General features: G+C 30.4%; 2 protein-coding genes across 7 annotated transcripts; both read left to right on the forward strand.

Moving 5' to 3' along the window:
• Nucleotides 1-2,422: 2,422 nt before the first annotated feature.
• LOC100570690 lies at nucleotides 2,423-2,901 on the forward strand. Its single transcript, XM_003243586.1, has 2 exons — nucleotides 2,423-2,508; nucleotides 2,589-2,901. The coding sequence occupies exons 1-2, from the start codon at nucleotides 2,423-2,425 to the stop codon at nucleotides 2,899-2,901; spliced, it is 399 nt and encodes a 132-aa protein (XP_003243634.1).
• Nucleotides 2,902-8,161: 5,260 nt separating this feature from the next.
• LOC100568983 (protein drumstick) lies at nucleotides 8,162-20,443 on the forward strand. Of its 6 annotated transcripts, none has more exons than XM_016803342.2 (3): nucleotides 8,162-8,397; nucleotides 17,334-17,854; nucleotides 19,628-20,443. In XM_016803342.2, exons 2-3 carry the CDS (start codon nucleotides 17,646-17,648, stop codon nucleotides 19,674-19,676), a joined length of 258 nt encoding a protein of 85 aa, XP_016658831.1. In that variant the 5' UTR covers nucleotides 8,162-8,397; nucleotides 17,334-17,645; the 3' UTR covers nucleotides 19,677-20,443. The 6 variants fall into 6 exon arrangements, 4 of the variants coding, with proteins under 4 accessions (XP_016658831.1, XP_008181672.1, XP_029345941.1 ...); XR_001679262.2 differs by lacking the exon at nucleotides 8,162-8,397 and adding an exon at nucleotides 15,116-15,649 and having other exon boundaries at nucleotides 19,140-20,443; XM_008183450.3 differs by lacking the exon at nucleotides 8,162-8,397 and adding an exon at nucleotides 16,352-16,488.
• The last annotated feature ends 2,020 nt before the right edge of the window (nucleotides 20,444-22,463 follow it).

Raw genomic sequence — 22,463 nt, forward strand, 5'->3', positions numbered from 1 at the left:
CAACAATAAAGTTGTTATAAGTTGTTATCTTCATCATACATTTTTCATCATACATTTTAGTTTTTACACCGTACATTTTTGTCTATGGTAGGTACCTAGGCTGGTTTCTCCTAGCATCCAATGCATAATAATTATGTTACATTATGTTACCATAAGTTCATAACAAGAGAACATTCATATAATATCATAACCGAGAAAATGTATGCTTTTTTAATATATTTATTATCATGGTTTTGAGCTGGATACAGAGTTTTTATTTATCTTTGCAGAATAGAAGTTTTCGTTGTCATGGTTACTTATTAATAAAAACATATTTATGATTTCCAGATTTTCCTTATAGAGGAAAAAAATCAAGTAGCTTGTTTATTCCGATCATCGAATCGTGGAAGATTTGTTTTAAGCGGCAATTTGCTTATAAAACCTTTTTTTGTTATGGTAACGTAATTATAATATATAATATTACATCGGATTATGTTAGGAGCAACCTGCCTAGGTAAGAAAAATTGAGCAGAAAAAATAACATTAAACTCAGCCCAAAATCATATCTATGATTCTTTGATTTTCCGTGCGACCGAGAAAATGTATATTTTTTTATTTCGATTACCGGATAACGAATTATGCAACCACTTAGATCCAACGTTGCTATATACATCCATAATGGATATGCACACAACAATAATCGAGATTCGAGAAATAACCCCCTCGTCACACATCTATACCAATCAGATTTCAGTCTAATGATTCATTTTCAGATAATCATCGGCAAAATGTTGTCTTTGTCCTTAAATTACTGTCCCTGACTAGCAGTCGCCATAGTCACCCTGCCGAAGAAGATTTAAAAAGTTATTTTTTTTTGTCTAAAAATTATAGAATAGTAAGCACTAAACACCACCAATATCAATATTTAAAACTTATTTGCTCACCGTGTTCACAACGCACAATATACTATAATATTATAGAATAATAATATCGGTATTGTAAGAAAATGTTATTTCCTTTAACTGGCTTGGCTCGCGAATATTTATCCACGCTCACGTTCATCCCGACGACAAATGCGTAGGCATATAAGTATATACAACATGCACTTGCATACTTCCGGTCAGATACAAATATAGGTAATAAATACAAATAATACTTTACATCGTGGATTTCCTATGAGTAACGTAAATTTATAATGTGAAATTCTTTAATTATAGATAATAAAAAGTTTCATACCTATGTGTGATATATATGGCCTTATTAGTTATTATAGCCATATAAGTGGCGCGTATACATAACGCCCATAATACAATTTAAGGTTCAAATAAAACATTACATGTATTTTGCGGTGTGTATATACCATATAACATATTTATATCCCACGTGTGTCGTACGTAAGTACCTTATATTATATACCTACATTGATGTCAAACCTAATAGGTTTTTCGCTGTTTGATAGTCTAGGTACCTATAATTTATAATATGAATAATGACAATTTTAACTTTAATTGTAAACTTTCTGATAAGTGATAACCGCTATAATACTTAAGAGTTTAATGTTTATATACATGATTTTTTAAAAAAATGTTACGTGTATAAAAAATGCCTATAAAATATAATATAGTCACCCATATAGGTATAGGCAGTATTATAATAATACAAAAAATATAATATTTTTATGTATATTAATTTTCTAATAATTATAGGTATTCCTTGGTCATATAATATATGTTTTGTAAAAATAATTTTATTATTACCTATATAACTTTATTGAATTTAAAGAAAAAAAACTAAAAAAAAATGAAAACTGACAATGTCCGTAAAGAGCTCAAAATAAGTCAAAATATTTTTTAAATGTTATGGTGTATAGAAAATGCTAATACAAACATTCAGTCAAAATTCCATGTATCTACGGTCATTTTTTTTAAAGTTACACCAAAAATCAAAATCAATTTTCTTGAAAACAGCTTTTGCGTAAAAATTCCCGTTTTTCCTTAATTTTTCTTTTGTTTTTCACGGCGCTTTTGAAAACGATTGGAAATTTCAAATTTTGACCTCCCGAATGCACCAACTAGAATCACTTTCCCATCAAACAAGATACTGTTAAAGAAAATCTAAGCAGTTTTACTGCCCCAAATCGTAATGACAGACACAAAAATTAAAAAATTAAAAATAAAAAAATAAAAAAATACACATCATTGTAAAATCAATACATTCATCGTTCCACTCAGAATCTATAATATATTAAAAATGAGTTCAATTTTAAAGTCCATTTTTAAGGTCCATTTTTTATCCTTTTTTGGACCACTTATTAATGCAGTTAAAAATAAGATTTCTTGAACACCGGGAATTATTCAAAAATTCAGAATATTCTTCCATGGAAGAACTTAGTTGCAACTAAGTGCAGAATACAGAGTAGCTGAATACAAAAGAAATCAATGAAATGATAAATACTTTTGCAAAAGAATGGCCAAATGACATCAAGGGATCTACTGATGATTTTATAGCTGAGATGACCATGTGGCACAGGTAACAAAATATTAAATTTCTTATACATAAAAATATTTTTTGTGATCTATATTAAAACATAAAATGCATTGTTGTTTCAGACATTGTTTAAATATGTCAAAGGATAAACGGCCTAGAACATTTATTGAGACTCTCAAAAATTGTAATTCTGCATTGTATCCATCAATACATACATTTTTGCAGATTGGTGCAACTCTACCCGTTTCTGTGGCAATAAGTGAACGGTCTTTTTCTTGTCTTCGAAGATTAAAAACATATCTGCGCAACAAGACTGGTGAGGAGAGATTAAATGGATTGATGCTATCAAACTTATACAGGGACGTGGAAGTGACTTGTGAAGAGGTCATTGACATAATGGCAAAAAAAACAAGACGCATAGATCTCGTTTTATAATGTAAATTAACAAATTGTAATAATTAGTTATTAATTATTATCTATAATATTATGTAATATGTATATTATATATGTATTATGTATTTATGTATATAGTATAAGTGACTAAAATAAAATATAGAAAAGTGTAATACAGTATGAATAATATGATATTTATGAATACCTATTTTAAATTTTTTCAAAACCCCCACCGACATTTTTTCCTGCGTTCGCCCCTGCGGCATGGCTTCTTTGTGTCTCCCGTTTTTTTTAGGCTGTAATACGATTGCACGCGGTCCTTATCAACGGTACCTTTTTAGGCGTACGATTGCGCGCACTAAATTATTTTTACTTCTAAGCAACGTTGCCAAATATACAGCTTACAGGTGCACGGTTAGGTCCCGATTGTGGCGATCCGTACGTTATTTATTACTTATTATTGCCGATACCAGACAAACTTTCCATCACTAAGAAGTAGGTAATTATATTTTAGATTATACTTTTAAATTGTATCTTTTATGTTTATTGTAAATTCCCTCACGTATACGAATATACCTAAACTATAAATATTTTAAACTACAATATTTTTTCTATAATAATTATTACTTTAAATTTTAATAATAATTTGGCTACGTAGCATCCTGCAATTTCACGCGCAATCGTACGCTTTTGAATAGTAAAAATCATAATATTTGTTATTTCAGCACTGCGTGCAATCGTATTGGTGATCAAAAGCTTATCGATTTACAGGCCAGCGGGGGGTGGTCTGAAACGGGCTAGATGGATAAATAACAAATAAATGGTACACAGCATGCCCGTTTCAGCTTATCAATTTGATAAGCTTTTGATCACCAATATACGCAAGAAGATACGCGAAGATTATCTAGTACACAGAATAATATTATAGTAATAAGTAGGTACATCATAATATGATATTTTTACCATATTATGGTAGGTATTTTAAGTAAGCCCGTCATTGAACTCATGATTTGAAAATATATTGCATCCACCTTTATTGTATGCAAAATACGCATAAACTAAATTTTTAAATTTCTAGGAAGTACCTAATCATAAGTACGCACTACTCCATACACACAAAAATTACGTTGGTAACATATTAGTCACAGTCGTTGGCCCAGTCGTAGGATATAGATTCATACAATTAAAATGTAATTCAAGTATAATATTATTATGTTTTGAAGCATTAAAATAATTCTTAAGCAGTATACACTATATATACCTATATTTGTATTAAAATATAAACATACTTTGGACTTCCTATAGCGTTCGGGCCAGGGCGTGACCCTCGCAACTGAGTAATGAATATATTCAATATTGAATACTTACTGAAGTATCAAGTAGGCAGTGTTGTAAAAAATGCTTTTGAAAAGTATTTAAAATACCACCCAAATACTATCTATGTAAAGTATTTGAAATAATTTTCAAATACAAAACAAAAAAATAAATTTAATTCTGAATCATTCATAATATATTATATTAATCGAACATTATTTTGAGTGTTGCATTTTAAGAACGTGTACGAGATACCTAATGTTCATATTATATTTCGCCATAATATATTATATTGGTAGGTACCGAAAACGTACAGTTGCGATCGTCGTAGAGTGTCGACGATAAACAGACGGTTTCTCGGAGCAAAAAATATTTAGTTAAGCTATTGCCTATTAATAGATGAAAACTAAAACCGATATAGAATTGTTCATAAATGATAAGTATAATATATAATATTATTATGACATCACTATTATTTGATAATGAATAAAGAATTAAAGGAATAAAAAAAGTATTCAATAAAATAGTATTCAATAGTAAAAAAATGTGTTTAAAATACCGTTCAAATACTTCAATAATAAAAGTATTTTAAAAAGTATTCAATACGGAAAAAAGTATTTGAATACTTCTACTCAAATACTTTTACTCAAATACTTTACAACACTGCAATTAAGTATTATTCTTTAGTCATGTACAATATTATAATATCAGAAATTAAATTATGACGTATACCTACAATTTATTATAACCATAATATCACGCAACACGAAAGACATATCAGCGACGACTTTTAGCCGTTCAATACCTATTATAATAGGGCTATAATAATATTATGCCCTATAGATGCGTATCTGGTTTTTGCTTATCAAGCATATTAAACTATACCAATAGTTTATAAAGAGCAGATATTTTTTATTTACTTAAGATTTTACCGGCTTTATCTGATGTTATTAACCAACATTTTTTTTTTTATATTCTATATAGAAATTTGTTAATATTTACAATAAATAATTTGTTTGTATGTACCTATACATTGTATACTAATATGTTGATCAAACTAAAGTTTGTTTTTTAGATTACATTTTACTCAAAGAGTAGGTATTAATTATATAATATAAGGTAGGTTTCATTATTATGAAGGTTTTAAACTTTAAAATATAGAACTTGATTAATTGACAAACTGGCACGACTATGAATAATTAAGTTATTTTATACGATGTTCACAATGATCATGAAAAAATATTTATATTTATACGCACTATCAGCACTCAGCATGCACGTGAGCGTGTTATAGCCTATTACATAATGGGTGTACGAAAACGTTCGATACAGGTGCAATTAATGTGAACTCAGAACACGGGGAAACACATAACTATAACTATATACAGTGAAATACAAGGTAATTACATATAGATTATAAAAATAATCGAGATAAAAATTTTTATTTAAGGACGTCATGACGTACAAACAGATGGTGTTTGATAATATTATAAATTATAAAATTATAATATTATAATAGGTCAATTAGCTCACTCAAAAGTTTAGAGTCTAAACGATTAAATGATGGCATAGAAATGTTTTCGCTCCTGTATAGGTAGGTGCATCATACACGCGTGCAGTCAAATAATTAGTTTGGGTTTTTCGTCGTGCGTTTAACTAATTTTAAGCTAATATTTTGTGTCTCGCATTTATTGCCTAAAGAAAAATATGTGAACACCAAGCGCCAAGTTGTGTTTATATTGTATATAACTATTTGTTATTTCTGTTTTATCGAATATAATATGATTGATTATTATTAATACTAGTATTTTTCATCAATGATTATTTTAACATTTAACATAATATTATTTTAATGTCTTCTTGCAAATTGTTAGTTTGATACTATAGTATAAAGTAATTATTATGGCTTATATACGTATAGTATAGGCTGTTTACGGTACTATAAAATAATTTGTACTTGTAACTTTTTCGATCAAAATTCAAAACACTTGAGGACGTTACACCCGCGTTGTCTCCGTCTTACAAATTCACAACATGCAAAAACTGTTTTGCGCGGGACAACTATGCTCCCTCTGTATTTATAGTAGAATTACCAAAATTCCACAACTATCTGTGTCGTAGCGTTTTTGTTTTTTTGATAGCACTTACCAATAGTTTTTAATAATTAAACGAAAAAAACCAAATGGTTTCAAACTGATAAGTTTAATTTTATTGTAGGTATTTATGTTTTCCAAATAATAAAAACTCTACGACACAGATAAAGTTCTTCCCTATGCGTTGTGGAATTTTGGTATTTCTACTATAAATACAGAGGGACTATTAAAGTTGTGCCGCGCAAAACTTGGTATGTTGTGCATTTGTACCGGGCCACACTATCAGTTTTCACCGGTCCGCTAAAATTTATGAACTTACCGGACCGTTTTTACCGGACGGAGACAACGCATGCGGGTGTAGCGTCCTCTTATTAAAACTATAGTTCAATAATTATTGGGCTTCTACCTATTTGCAGTTTGTGTTTAATTTTTATATTATGTATTATAAGCACTCTTTATATTATGTATATTGTATTCGAATTGGCTTTGAGGAACCTTGTATAGTTGTATTACATTTTTAGCCTTCATTGTGATCAAGCAAAATATTTTTAATCGACCATTATTATAGAAAAAAAATGTCTATAAATAACTCAAAAAGAGTCGAAATATTTTGAAAATTTTATCATTCATAGAAAATACTCATGTAAATTTTTACTGAAAATTTGATGTACCTATATCATTAGTTTTTGGGTAACACCGAAAAACGAAATTTTATCTAATACGCCGGTTTGTGTGAACATTATACGTAGGTACTGAGCATTTTACAATGGTATGTGTTTTATTTTTATTTGTGTCTGTGTACACGTTAAGTAGTTGAAACAATGCTTGAATGTTTGAAGGGAAACTGAATCTAGTTGGTACATTAGGGAGGTCAAAATTCCCAGTAGTTTTCAAAGCGCCAGAAAAACAAAAAAAATTATTTTTTATTTTTGACTTTGTACTAAGTACTACTAACCTAACAAATTAGATTCAATTTATTTCCATGGTGCAGAAACCATCTCCAAAGTTTAAAATCGAAACATTTTTACAGCACAATTTTTCTTTACACGACAAATGGAAAAATAAACACAATGTAAAACCAACGATAGCATTCCTTGCTCGGAATCTAAAATAGTCGTATATTACCAATGTAAAACCAATACCCACATGCATCGCTTTGCTCAGAATCTAATATAAAAGAATTAATTTTAAATAATAATACTTGTACTGCCAAATCCACGACGGGAAAACAGCAATTGATACGGGTGGTTGTTCGATAAGCCGAATAGTTATCGTCGACAAAACGTTTACAACACCTTATGAGTTATGACATAAATTTCTATATTATACTATTTTAGATAAGATATTAAACAGACGCCAACAAAACTCGTACCTAAACACATGATTATATTATAAAATATTATAGGTACTACAATGATATAAACTTAACTATAGTCTAGTACACAAACAGACAATGTAATATAATATATAGTTAAGTAGTTATCATAATTCATATTAGGTACTTAGGTACATGATACATTTTATTATAATTCTAATTTGATTTCATAAATTCAATTTTACAACTATAAAAAAGTTGAACCCCCCCGCCCCAATTACGGTATTGTCTATTACTACAAGTACTGCAAGGTCAAAATTATATTTGAAAATATGTACAGATTGTTAGAATTGTTGTATAGTCGTGCTTCATTAGTAACAATATTATTATAATTTATATTAAGATGCATTATATTATAATGGTAGGTATCTCATAATAATTATCAAGATAAACGCGTATTGACCAAAAATCCGGTTGAGTATATTATACGGGCGTACTCGAATCGCTTCTAAATATATACCTATATGACTATACCGCACTTATTATTATACAGACTACAGTCTTCATCGTGACTTATTCCAAGACACCGCGTTTTCGACTTGTTCAGTCTGATACTGCGATGTTGGCCTTCACATTAATCTTTTATAATATATCGTTTAGCATAGGAACAAGTGTATAATTTAAATATTTTATTACATATTGTCTAATATATCTAAGTTGATTATATTATACAAGAAAAAAATATAAACATTTATGATATAAAAGTATATAATATTCAGAGGTTTTAGCTATTCTTCAAACAGCAGGTTTCTGCAGGTAAGTCGTTTTATATTATTTTCATATTGTACTACTTATTTATTCAAACAGTGCCTATTTATTACTAAAGCGCGCAGAATATACCTAATAAGTAATAAGTAATAACATTGATTTTATAATCAATATATTTAGGCACAATATATTATTATATACTGCACGCATTTCGGAATAAAAATCCCCGACTCTAGGAATTCTCCAGATTACAATATTACTTACAAAACCACATGATTGATCTCAACATGATTGAACAAATATTTTTTAAACGCTAATTAGTATATAATTGACACATTATTAATATGTAATTACAAATATATACTTATAGTATATTTGGAGCCTGGGGATTTTTATTCTGATTATCTACTTATATATACATACATATGTACATAACAAATTATATATAGGTACACCTACCTTTTTTTTAATACAAATGCCTATATAAATGAGAAATACATAATATAATAGTATAGGTACAAATTAACCCTAACCTAGCCAGTTAGAAATTGTATATTATTTATTACAAAATCAATAGCCAATATATAGGTACTATTAATATTAGGATAATATTGTACCTATGCAATATATTATAAAATATATATAATAATTTAAAATATCTGAATAGTGAATACAATAATGTTTTAAAATAATAATACAACCATAGGTTATAGGTAGGCAGATAGGTATAAATGTTATATTAGTACCTACCAATCGATTTTAACATCTTATTTATTATAACTATTTAATCGGCATAAACACTTTTTTATAAATAAGAGTAATACTTATAGTAAATAGTTGTGTAGGTACCTACCTATACTTATTATATTATATTACATGATTCAAAGTATATTTTTGAAAATTAATAATTATTGTTTAGAAAGCCAATTAAAATAAACCTATTAATTACCTATTTAAAAAATATTTTGATCTCGAGGATTGAAATTAATTGGTAAAGGTGGGGGTAATGGATATATTATATCGCATAATAATATGTATTGAATATTGGTTTATTCAATATTGTGGCCTATAATTTAACGCTAGTAAAGTATATAGCCAATAGCCATATAGGTATTGGTACCAAACCTTTATACCCAGGTACCGGAACTGTACAATTGTAATTTTATTATATACTTTATAGACATAATATATAATCATAGACGTAAATAGGTTCTCAAATAGGGCTTTATTCCAAATGGTTACAAGAACAAAGGGGGTATAACCCATCAGTCCCCACTCCTCTATATACCGCATTTAATTTTATCTATATGATACGATGCAACAAATTCACAAATTAATATATAGGTTTATGTTGTATAAGGCGTAAACTATTATTGTGTGTACCTGTACCTTCATATATTATTATCTTCAGTAATGGCTGACTGCAATACAATTTACGAATATAAGATTGTGATTTGTCAGTCGTCACTGTTGAGTGTATAATATATACCTACAAGGCTACAACTCAACAGGATCTGGGATATACAAAGGAGAATCTTATTTATATAGGTCTAAAAATATACCAATAATATACCAAATTATTGAAACAATTTTGATAATATAAAATGTCTATATAACAATTAATAATACTATATATGGGTAGGTATTGTAACTGCAGTACTAATTCAATTTAATAAATAATAGGGAGGGCTAAGATCTTAAATCCCCCCTTTTAGGTCCATAAAATACATATGTCATATTATATTGTATGTCTATAATATAGATGATATTATATTATGTGTATTAAATAGTCCAATGAAATGTTTTTCAGTTAAAAATGTATAGAATATAAATAGTGCCATATTATATTTAATAAATTTTATTGTGGTCGGTATAGGTATTAATGTATTATCTATATTATATTATACAAGGCAGTGGCGTAACCAGGATTTTTCAATGGTGAAGGAGGAGGGGCTAAACAAAGTATATACAAATTAAATGTAGTTACAATATTTTTTCATTATACATTATTATAGTATAATACCTATATATTATATCACATATACCTACAGCTATGAATATAATATATGATACGTTAAAATCTTAAATTATATCATTATTTTTTTTTTATATACTTACCCAACTATTTCAACTACAATATTATAATTCTTTTATTTATTTTATTAATAGTAGATACGGGCTGATAGCCCAATGATTAAAATATTACAATAATATCATTTACATAATAATATGGTAATATATAGTTTTGAGTAATTAATTAACCACAAATGTAAGAACATTTACACGATATACATTGGCGCAAATAGGTGGGGGCTTGGGGGGACTTATGCCCCCCATATTTCAACCAAGTCACCCCAGTTCAAAAGCCAGTAATTTGTACTGAGCATATATAATTTTTAGAAAATATTATAGGAGGGGCTTTAGTCCCCCCAAAATAATTTGTCTATTTGCGCCTATGATGATATACCTAGGAAGTACCTATAAGTATGTGCAGTGGTCGAAGGGGGGGGATACGGGGGGGATGGCATCCCTATACTTTTTTGTACTTACATTTTTCATCCCTTCACTTATTTTGTGCAGAATAACACATCCCTCCTAAGACTTGTGTTTTAAAATTAAATACTTACTATCATTTTAGATTCTGAGTGGAACGATGAATGTATTGATTTTACAATGATGTGTGTTTTTTTTTTTATTTTTTTTTTATTTATTTATTTTTTTTTTGTGTCTGTCATCATCTTTTAGGACAGTAAAAGTGCTTGGATTTTCTTCAACAGTACCTTTTCTGATAGGAAAGTGAATCTAGTTGGTACTTTGGGGGGTCAAAAGTAAAATTTTTCCAATAGTTTTCAAAAGCGCCGTGAAAAACAAAAGAAAAATTAAGGAAAAACGGGAATTTTTACGCAAAATCTGTTTTCGAGAAAATTAATTTTGATTTTTGGTGTAACTTTAAAACAAATAACCGTAGATACATGAAATTTTCACTGGTTGTTTATATTTCCATTTTCTATACATGATAAATTTTTCAAAATATTTTGATTTGTTTTGAGCTGTTTACGGACAATTCCAGTTTCCAATTTAATTAGTTTTTTTTTCTATGAATGTCAATAAAACTTTATTTGTTGAGTAAAAATACTTGAAAATTTAATACAAGGCTCCTACTATATTGTTACAATGACATTTGAAAAATATTAAAAATCCTTAGTCACAGTTTTTTTTATTAGCATTTAAAGTTCAAAAATTGACAAAATATGGAAAAATCACGAAAATTACCTAATTATGTTGAGTTTATAATTCGTAAAAATTTTTCTTTTTAGAACTAAAATTTTAAAATGTGATACAAGATTCCTTATAGGATTAATCTACCTTTATCAAAAAAAAAAAATGTCTATAAGAAAGTCAAATTAAATTTTTATGAGCGTTTGAAATTCATATTTTAACAACATTTGATATTTGCTCGATTTCTCATGAGACGATTTTCTTATTTTGTTGTAATTAAAAAACGAATGACTGTAGAAACTTGAAAATTTCACTGAATGTTTATATTAGCATTTTATATATACGATAAAATTTTTAAAATAATTTGACTCTTTTTGAGCTGTTTACGGACATTGTAAGTTTTCAATTTTTTTTTTTCTATAAATATCAATAAAGTTTTATCTATTGGGCCAAAAAGTGTAAAAAATTAATACAAGGCTCCTGATACATTGTTACAATAGCAGTTGAAAAATATTAAAAATACATAGGCACAATTTTTTTTTATAAGCATTTGAAGTTAAAATGTTGACAAAATTTATCAAATTTAAAATTGAATAATTATTTTGTAGTTAAAAATTTATAAAATGTTCAACTTTTATATCTAAGGATTGAAAATTTAAAACAAGATTCCACGTAAATATTTAATTATGTTGCCAAAAATTCTAAGAAATACATAAGCACAGTTTATTTTTATAGTCATTTTAAGTTCCAATTTAGACGAAATTACATATTAAAAAACCTGGAATAACTATTTTAGTTATTTTGTTGTGGTTGTAATGATTGTATAATATTATTTGTGGGTACTTGAAACTTCTAAAGTATACTATTATATATCTATGATAGTACCACGGTTTGTTGTTGATGTATAACGCGTTACCTGATTGATATTGTGATATGATTAATTTGGAATTTATTATTAATGCCTATTATAGGTCAATTTTTTTTTAATACTATAGATAAGTATACCTATAATAGGTATGTCTAATACCTAGACTGACAAACCGTCTCCACTCAGAATCGTTTTTCTTATCCAGTGAAATTATATCATTGAATTCAAATTTAATACTATCCATTATACAGTGACCCACTTGTAACCTACTGTACAGCAGAGCGACATACACTTACCCACCTTTTTTTATATTTATATATATGAAAGTTTTTTATTTTTTCGGTGAAAATAATATTGTTTTATAACATTGGGGCCTGGTCTTATCGTGTTTTTGGTATAGGCAGTTTCGCCTATGCTAAAAATGATAAGCGTTGATCACAAATGTCACGTCATACTATCTGCCCGTATATCACAGAAAAATAACCTTAGATCCAAGGTGTATTTATCAATATACCTCGCTTAGATCATAATATGATCTAAGAAAATAACAATATTGCAGATGATAATAAGTAGGGACGTAGCAAGTAGCAACTATAGCGATATGCTAAAATATCTAAACGTCATTTCTGATAATATCTTGTTGACAACTAATAAGTAGGTGTGCAATATGTGAGTTGATCAATTTCTAAATTTAGCCCATGGATAGAATACTGTTTATGAGTGTTATGACCACAATTGTTATTACCACAATCATTAATGAAACATTATATTGTATACTTTAATAATATAAACATTTGTTTATTTTCAATGAACACTCATGATAAAAAGTTACTTAGTTTTTTTTATATACTTTTATTACTTAATCAAGAAAAAGTGTTTGCTAAATTAAGTAGAAAAAATGTTATACTTGAATATTAATAGATTTTGTTAAATAACATATCATATTTTTAGTATTAATTACAAATTCAACTATATAATCTTAAATCTTTACAGAAGAATATTAGAAATAAAAATCAGTTTTGACTAAAATTTGAAAAATGTTATTTATTTGTTTCATTTTAAAGATTATTTATTATAAAAAAAAGATTGTAGTTTTTTATGCATAAACATAATGTGAGCTATAAACAAAAATACAAAAAAAAAATATTATACAAGGTGCGAAAAATGTTATAATGATATCAGGAAATTTGAATTGTAAGGCATCCTTCCACTTATCTTGAGCCATTTCGACCACTGAGTAGGTATGTGTAAAGTTATGAAGAAGAAAAATAGTAAGAAGAGATACCTATATTATAGTGTTCTACATTGGCAATCTGCATCATCCTGCTTGCCCCTAAAGCAGAATTGCGAATGTAGACATGTATAGTATAGATATTAGATGGTATATTGGAACATAGAATGGATAGTTATTACGCGATGAAGAAGGAGGAACTTTGAAATTAACGCAACCAAGAAGATTTGGATAGTACATTTTACCTAAGTAAAGTTTGGTTAGAAGACTTAAACTTGCTTGGCTCTTCTATCAGCTAGTGAGAACAAGAGAATATAATCATGTGGCAGGTGATCAATTTTTAATATAATATATACCCAGCAAAATGGGAAAAAATATGTACGCTATCTAAAAGATTATATAACTATAATATTATTAATTGTCTATGGATCACTGAATCCTATACGATACAAAATATGCATATTTAAAAACAGCATAGGTACTAATAGTGCACAACATATAGACTTGTAATTGGCGTTATATTAAATTAATTTATACTGAACAGTGAGCACAAACACTATGTATATTTTTATCAATCATCTAAATGCATTCGTCAGCAGGGTATCTTTTTGAAAGATATTTTAAGTATAGGAAACATGAATATTATTTTTACGTAGGCCATTTATTATTTACAAAAATATTACATTTTTTAAATTATAAAAATAATATTGTCAAAAAAAATTCTAGTTTATATTTTAACGCGGTTAATATTGTGGATGGCCCGAAGCCGAAACCGAAGTCCCCTTAGCCCCTGGGTACGCCACTGCTACACAGTATTCGCATATACTGGCTGTAAATAGATAAAACAAGCTTAGGACAGCCCAAATAAATATAAATATCTAGTCATCGGCCCCACCCAGCCGATATATTATTACAACAATAATAATTCGAGAGCGGCGTCGTGTCGCTTGCATCATGCGTATACATTATATACGCAAGTCACCTTATACCGCGCGGTGTATAATATTATTATAATTTATTCGGTATTTATTATTATTATTATTATTATTATTATACTACGCGCGTTTTCGGAGTTTATGATGTACCTATAAAATATAAGTCCGTGCGGAGCCCGCACCGTCGTAACCGCGGTATCCTCTTGGTAGCCGCCTGGGGAAAAACCGGTCGGCCACCGTTGAGGCGGCGTCGCGGTCGTCGTCGTCTTCGGAGGCAACAACTGGCGTTCGTAATAAGGGTAGGGCGTCGGGAGAAGAAACAATAAAGCGACACAAGCGATCGTCGTCGTCTCCGCCGCTCACCTACGTAAACGACGGCCGCGCGGTGTGCGTGGTGGCGCGCCCAGTGGCCAACCAGAACGCTAACGGGCGTGGCCTGTTCCGGCTTCCGTGCGTTTCCCACGGCACCCATTGGGTCCCCGGCCGCGGTTGCTCGCGCCCATGCACCCGCCGACGATCGGGTAGCGCACCCGGGGAGCAGCCGAACGCGCGCGCCGATCCGGTGCGGTGTACTACTACTACCGCCGTCGTCGTCTCCGTCGAATACAACAACGCCGCCGCGCCCGGTTGTTACCGTCGTCGTACTCGTCGCTGCTGTTGCTGCTGCTGTTGCCGCCGCCGCCGCTCCTGCTGCTGTTGTTGCCGCCGTAACACACACACACACACGTACGCGCGCGCACGCTACACACACTCGCGACGCTCGCCGTGTGGAGAGACCGCTTCTGACTTTCGTGTGCTGCAGTCCAGTGAGTTCCGCAATAATCACCACTTACCGCGGTCGTCTTCTTCTTCGTCGTCGTCGTCATCGTCGTCTTCTTATGATATATTAATTTATAATATACTGCACCTATGTTACTATGTATATGCTATAATATTAAATAATATATATAATATAATATATTATTTGTACTCGCGTATAATATAACGGTGCAGTGCACGAAATAGAATATTCGTACATATATACAGAATTTAATAGATGCGAGCATTGTAAGTATTAAACATTATTTAAAATAAAATTTTTTTTTCTCTTACAATTATATTTTTTTCGCCGTCCGTCTCAATTTTTTAAATTTTTTTTTACTCGTCCGTTCGATTACGATATTAGGTATGTTTTTCGGTTTACCGTCGTCGCGACTTCGATTTATAAATACATAGGAACCTATATTATAACAGGTATACCTATATTATAATATAGGCAGATCGTAGGTAGGTCTGTGTAATCATTAATATGCAAAATAGACATATATGTACAGGCGTAGTTACAATGTCAGTTATTACAATGTGATTTGTATATTATAATATATTCTCGTGTATGCGATGTACGCGGCCGACTTGGTCGTGTCAACCCGTTGATTATGGTTGGTGCGCGCGAAATACGTCGTAATGGACTACCGGTGTTCGTCGACCGACCCGGCGCGTAACCGCGGTAGTAGTTCACCGGTGGTGGGGACGAATTAATGGCGGCCACCGCGGCTACCGGTGTTCGGCCGGCTACCGGACTCCGCCTATACCCCTTTACTCTTCACCTCCGCTTGGTCGTTTTCCACCGCGCACAAGTGCACAACATCCGCAGCCGTCGGACACGCACGAAACCGCTCCTCTCCGGTCGGAAAATTTCCTTCGCTATACCATATATTATTGGTATTTCAACTAGATTATATTATTATTGTACTGCATAATAATAAAATATAATAATATTATTTATTTTTTTTCTCCTCGTCGGGATCGTTTCAATATCGCGTGTGTTCTCGTCGTCGACCGCGGGGTAGTTAATTCGTATATTATCGTCTTGTCCGTTTGTCGATTATAGTCTGCAGGACGTATAGGTATTATAATATAGCGTGATACCTCGTATATTAAGTGTACCCATAGTAACTTGACGCCTTTCGGATTTCTCACGATTAATATTATAACTATAGGTTATTCCGTTGTATCGTTGTTTAAGGTATATTATATCCGTGATAAACTTATAACATAATATCCGCTGCTGACAACGACACGGCGACCGTTGGTGTATGCTGCATGCGTTATAGATTATTATTGTTGCGTATACCTTTCATTTTTTCATCGACCTTTTTGTCAGTCAACCCGGTTCTGTTTTATATAGGTACTTATTAATAATATTATTTACACCACATCAATGCGGGTGTTGAAATCACGTCACCGGCCGCGGCGTCTGCGCGTATAAGATAAATACGATTTTTTTCTTTACTTTGTTTTCCCAGTTTTATTGACCATCATAGCCTTCTCTGCAGTCGAAACTCCTTTTATTATATTTTTTTTTTTTTGGAGCGCCTTGAATTACTCCCGTGCCGCAACAAGTCGGTCACCACTGCAGTACGTAGTCCGCTCCAGGTAGGCGGCGCGTCATTGTGGTGCATACGCATATTGTAATATACGTACGTAATATTGTCGGCAAGTCTGTCTGATTTCGCAAACTCCTACTCAAAATCCTTGAACGCCACCCGGCTATTGTTGTCGTTCGCATATTATTGCAGCGTACATAATAGTGTTTAGTTTTTTTGACGCGCGCGTAACCGCCGAAAACCCATTGGTAATAAATAATAATAATAATAATAATAATATTGTAATATATTATGTTATAGTACGATGTACGGCAGTATAATACAAATACAATGACTTTCATTTTGCGTTTGTTTTGTTTTTACAGTGTCTTGTCGTCGTCGTCGTCATCGTCATCACCAGTCAGCCGTAGCCGCCTGAAATAGATATAATTTACGCGCTTGTATTGTAGATCTCTGCACGTGTTGGCGGCGTATATTGTAGGACACCGATCTGAAAATCACTTCACGTCATAATATTATTACAATAGTTGTGTGTATTTCCCACCCGGGTAATCTTATCGACCCGTTCCCAACTAGACGACCGAGACTCGGCCCGAGTCACCGCCGTCCGCCAATAATATATTATTATCGTAATCAGCTCGTGGAGCGCCAGGCGAGAACGCTGCAGCGGCCCAACCATGTACGCGGTAATACAGCTCGACTCGGAAAACCACAGACTCCGGCCCAAGCGGGTCAAAATGGAGTTTGTGTGCAAATACTGCAACCGGACGTTCAACAAACACTATTCGCTGCTTATACACGAACGCAACCATCTGCCAACGGTCAACTACCGGTGCGAGATGTGCTACAAGTCGTTCAAACGGCAGGACAGCCTGCAACAACACAGGTCAGTGTCGAAATCGCATTGAGTCCTTGCATATCATATTATATAATATACCACCTACTGTATTATATATATTATTATAGTACCTACCTATAATAATACACATATTATTTGTATATATATATATAAACTATCACTACTCTATACCACTGCTATACTACTACTACACTTATATTACTCTATATATTATATATACTTACTGTATACTACTTCGTATTGAAACTGCCGTGTACATATATAATATTGTCGTCGTCAGCGTCGGAATCGAGGTTGTGAAAGCCGCCTCCTACTCCCGGAATTCGTATGAATTTTTTTTCACAATCGAAAAATTCTTTTGAATTTCCAATTCGCGGGTTTAATATAATATATAATATGTTATTATATTGTATTGTTAACCGCGATTGCTGTCGCCAAAAGACCACCTTCATGACCAGGAACCCGCGGATGACGAGAAAATGTTTCTACCTATATACCTACCTACCTGTGTTATATATTTTGTTACATATACAATGTTATTATACTTATATTAATACAAAATGAACTTTTAACGAAATTTTTGGAGTCAAACGCAAAACCTATACATTAATGAATTAACTATATACCTACCTATATATAATAAGGTCACTAAAATTCTATTAACATTTGCTTTGAGGTATAAAAATAAACACTCGACGAAAAATAATAATAATATGTGACGTATTTGGTGGCGCACGATAATTTTCTTGATAATAAATTGGCACTAACTGACAGGAAACGGAATTGACTTCAAAAATGAGTTGTGTTCATTTTGGATACTTATATACTTCCTAAATATATATAAATACACAATATATGCATATATTATACAACATACAACTATATTTTTAGAGTACCTATAATTACCTAAATACAAACGTTCAGTGATGTTATATACAAACTCCGTGTGTATGGTATTACTATATTACTACGGTGGTTGATTTTATTATTACTACCTATATAAGTCTGCGTATAGGCGATCTTTTCACTTATTTCAATTCTTGTTCTATATTATCCTCTTGCAGTTTTTCACGTTCTATACTTATTACCGATTTAAAACATGCCGACACATCGCCTGTTAAATTCTTTTTGCGATTAAGATGTTAATTCAATTTAATATCTTACTATATTTTAACAATAACAAATATAATCCAATTCAATTTTAAAAAAAGTACACTTACTTAAATAAATAAAACAAAATAAAAACAACCATTCTTGTCTGTTATTAACATTGGGTTTTGGATTTTTCGCTATTTTTTATTTTTTTTTATAGATGTGGCCACTCCAGGTGAACTACGGATTCTTCAAGACAACCCTTATTTATAAAACCTACCCATCTAAAAAAAAACAAAATCTATTATAGGCCACATTTCTTACGCTGTATATTGTAAGCGATATAGGTACTATTTAATTCTTCTCTATTTTAGTAATTTCAAAATATGTAAAAACAAAAAAATAAAACAAAAGAATTCGGTTCATAATTTACCTATTCACGTTATTAATATAATAATACGGCATGGTCGCTTGTTTTACTAATACCGGTTTGAGGTCACATCTCACATAGACTTATTTCTATATCTTATACTTATATGAATGATCTCTCAAAAAATCAATTCTCACGAAAATATGATCTGATTGTGTGTACTATATATGCCACATATTATTTTCAAATGTTATTCTTCAATGTTTTTTAATTTTTTAATTTAATTTTAATTTTCTCTCGGACTTCTTTTGTTTATGGTTTTTATTTTTCCAATACAGATCAACTCATAGTCCAAATTACAGAGCTGGGTACGCATTGCAGCTTTGAAAAAATTGTGATATGCTAAATTATTGGCAAATTGTTGTAATGAAGTAAATGTAGATAGACAGACATTAACTAGGTAGTTGTTAAGTTGTAGTACTAATAAGATTATATATTTGAGCAGACTGGTCGATATTTTTACTTTTTGAATTAAAAAATATATATAGTTTTGAAAAAAACTCAAGTACAATTTTTGGATTTACTGTTTTTAAATGTAAATCAATTAATAATTTATTAACAATGTATGTTATTTTAAGTAAAATTAAAAGTCGTACAAATCAATATTATATTCCTAATATTTTTATTGTAAGACGTTGATAAAATAATGAGACATATACCAATGTATTATTAATTTATAGAATAGTTATCTATGTGAAATACTTGTATAGAAGCTATTTACAAAATGATTCTTCAAGCAAAATTTTTCTTTGAATGTTCCTTAATAATTTCTTACTTGAAATTCGCAAGTTTGGCAAATTACAATATAAGAAATACCTTTTGAAATGTTTAACGTTATTCTAAAAAAGTGGGATTATCCTACAGTAAAACAATATTACCATTTAATAAGATAAAAAATATGTGTTATTGTTTTTTTTTTCTTATACATAATATATATATATAATTTGATGCTATTTATATATGAACTAATATGGTTTAGAATTTTGTAAATATGTAACCAGTTATTGTTAGACCTTTTTAGATATTTTAAAGTTTTAATTTGTATGTATCATATATGTGTTGATAAAAAAAAATATATATAATTTATTTGTAAATGATAAAGAACATTGTCACTTTATTTATTTTACCTTTAAGTAAAAAGGCCATATATATATAATATATATAATATACATCCTTTTGTATTCCAATTTGTTTACACCTATCTACATATGTTTATTATTAATAATAAATATCAAGTAATAACCATAGCGTATGTTTATGTATTACAAAGTTATAACTTTTCAGAAATGGCTTATCTATAGGTATCGTTTGTAAGCTATAACATTGAATTGGAAGTATACGAACTATATGTACAATTTTATAAATTACTAGTCGGCTTCGCCCGTGTGCAATTATATTTTTGCGGAAAATCTTAATAGTATATATAATATACGCTATATATAGGACATAGGTGTATCTCACTGCTAGTGTACCTCGGTTCACGGACAAATCGGCGTCAGTGTACCGAGCTTTGTGAATCAATTTGACCTATAGATGGGCACTGCAAGTCCCGGATTGGATTTAGCACTATTGGTATAAAGTTTAAACTACTATTACTTTCTAAACTTTTCTGATATCTATAAAAACAATCTGAGATTTTCGTCAAAATCAATCATTTAGTTTTGAGCATAATATAAGCTACAGACATAAACTTATATTAATCGAGAACATGCAAACGTGATGATTTGATGCATGCTCGTACCTGATCTGCCCGTGTGACCAATGGCAACCATTTATATACGAAAAAAGATTTCGTTTCCACCTTAAATATAATTTTGAGGACCTCTTTAAAATGCAAATTTTGAAAAATCCGTTCTTAGTGGGTCTTTACGTGTTACATCATAAAACGAAACTATTTACCAAATTGTATACTGGTATAGCTCCAACGGTTCCAGCTAGACGATGATGAATCAGTTTATCAGTCAGTCAGTCAGTTAGGGCAAGTTATTATATATATTCAGTTAAGTTGGCAACACAACTATTAACCAATATAATATGTATTGGAACTAGGAAGTTATGCAACTGGAAAATAAAATTTAAAATACTAATTTATATATTATATTGTGTTGACAAAACCCAGGGAAATACTTTTGTTTAGAAAGTTTTGAAATTTCGATTATACTTCATAATTGAGTAGTTCGGCGTTATGGTGTATATGGTGTAATGTATGTAGATGTATTACATTTGAAAGAAATAATCATTGTATTTATTACAACGATTCTAAGTTGAGATTCGGTGTAATACACAACATTAATACAAAATATGTATTAATCTATACCAGCGGTCACTAATTAATATTTTTGAAGGGCCACATTAGGAATCTAAAAATTTTTCGCGGCCGATTAAAATTCTAAGTATATATTTTCAACATATAATAGGACAATAGGTATTATTTTAAAATTGGATGTAATGAGAACATTATTTTTTTATTTATTATTTGTCATTGTTTTTAAACATTAAGAACAAAATTATAATTACAAATATTTGAAAAATTTAAAATAAAAATTAATTATAAATACAATAAAATAGAAATTTGTTTAGTGAGAAAAATGACAAATCTTGCTCTCGACTAACTGTTGAAAATTGGGGGTCTGGTTAGTGCATGCTATCTTCATAATCATTTCAAGATGTTTGTTGGTTAGCCGGGATCTGAACTTGTTTTTAATGAAATTCATTTTTGAAAAAGATGATTCACAATCATACGTGGAACCAAACACCGTACACATTTTCAGTACCTATTAATAATTTTAGCGTTTGGTATTTCTTTTCGGACACATATTTTAACCACATAGAATAACACATAGATTCTATATGTCATAGAATATAGATTATAGAATGTTGTCGTAATATGTGTATTTATTTTTTGTCTGCGGGCCGGATAAAATTTGTTCGCGAGCCGCCATTTGGTGACCCATGACCTATATATTCAGATATTCTATTGACATACACTCGTACTATAATACTGATATACAAGACTGAATTAGTTACTTACTCGGGGTAAATTTCATAATTTAAGAAGCATTTATTTTTAGAATTTCTAAGTAATAACAAAACTCAGATAAAATCGTGTTTTTG

This window comes from Acyrthosiphon pisum, chromosome A2 (assembly GCF_005508785.2).
Source record: "Acyrthosiphon pisum isolate AL4f chromosome A2, pea_aphid_22Mar2018_4r6ur, whole genome shotgun sequence".
NCBI lineage: Eukaryota > Metazoa > Arthropoda > Insecta > Hemiptera > Aphididae > Acyrthosiphon > Acyrthosiphon pisum.

Excerpts from the sequence above, each read along its gene's own strand:
- LOC100570690 (XM_003243586.1), top strand. The coding sequence starts at position 2,423 with ATGATAAATACTTTTGCAAAAGAATGGCCAAATGACATCAAGGGATCT. Across the intron at positions 2,509-2,588 it reads GAGATGACCATGTGGCACAG|ACATTGTTTAAATATGTCAA; the intron begins GTAACAAAATAT and ends TTGTTGTTTCAG.
- LOC100568983 (XM_016803342.2), top strand. The coding sequence starts at position 17,646 with ATGTACGCGGTAATACAGCTCGACTCGGAAAACCACAGACTCCGGCCC. Across the intron at positions 17,855-19,627 it reads GACAGCCTGCAACAACACAG|ATCAACTCATAGTCCAAATT; the intron begins GTCAGTGTCGAA and ends TTTCCAATACAG.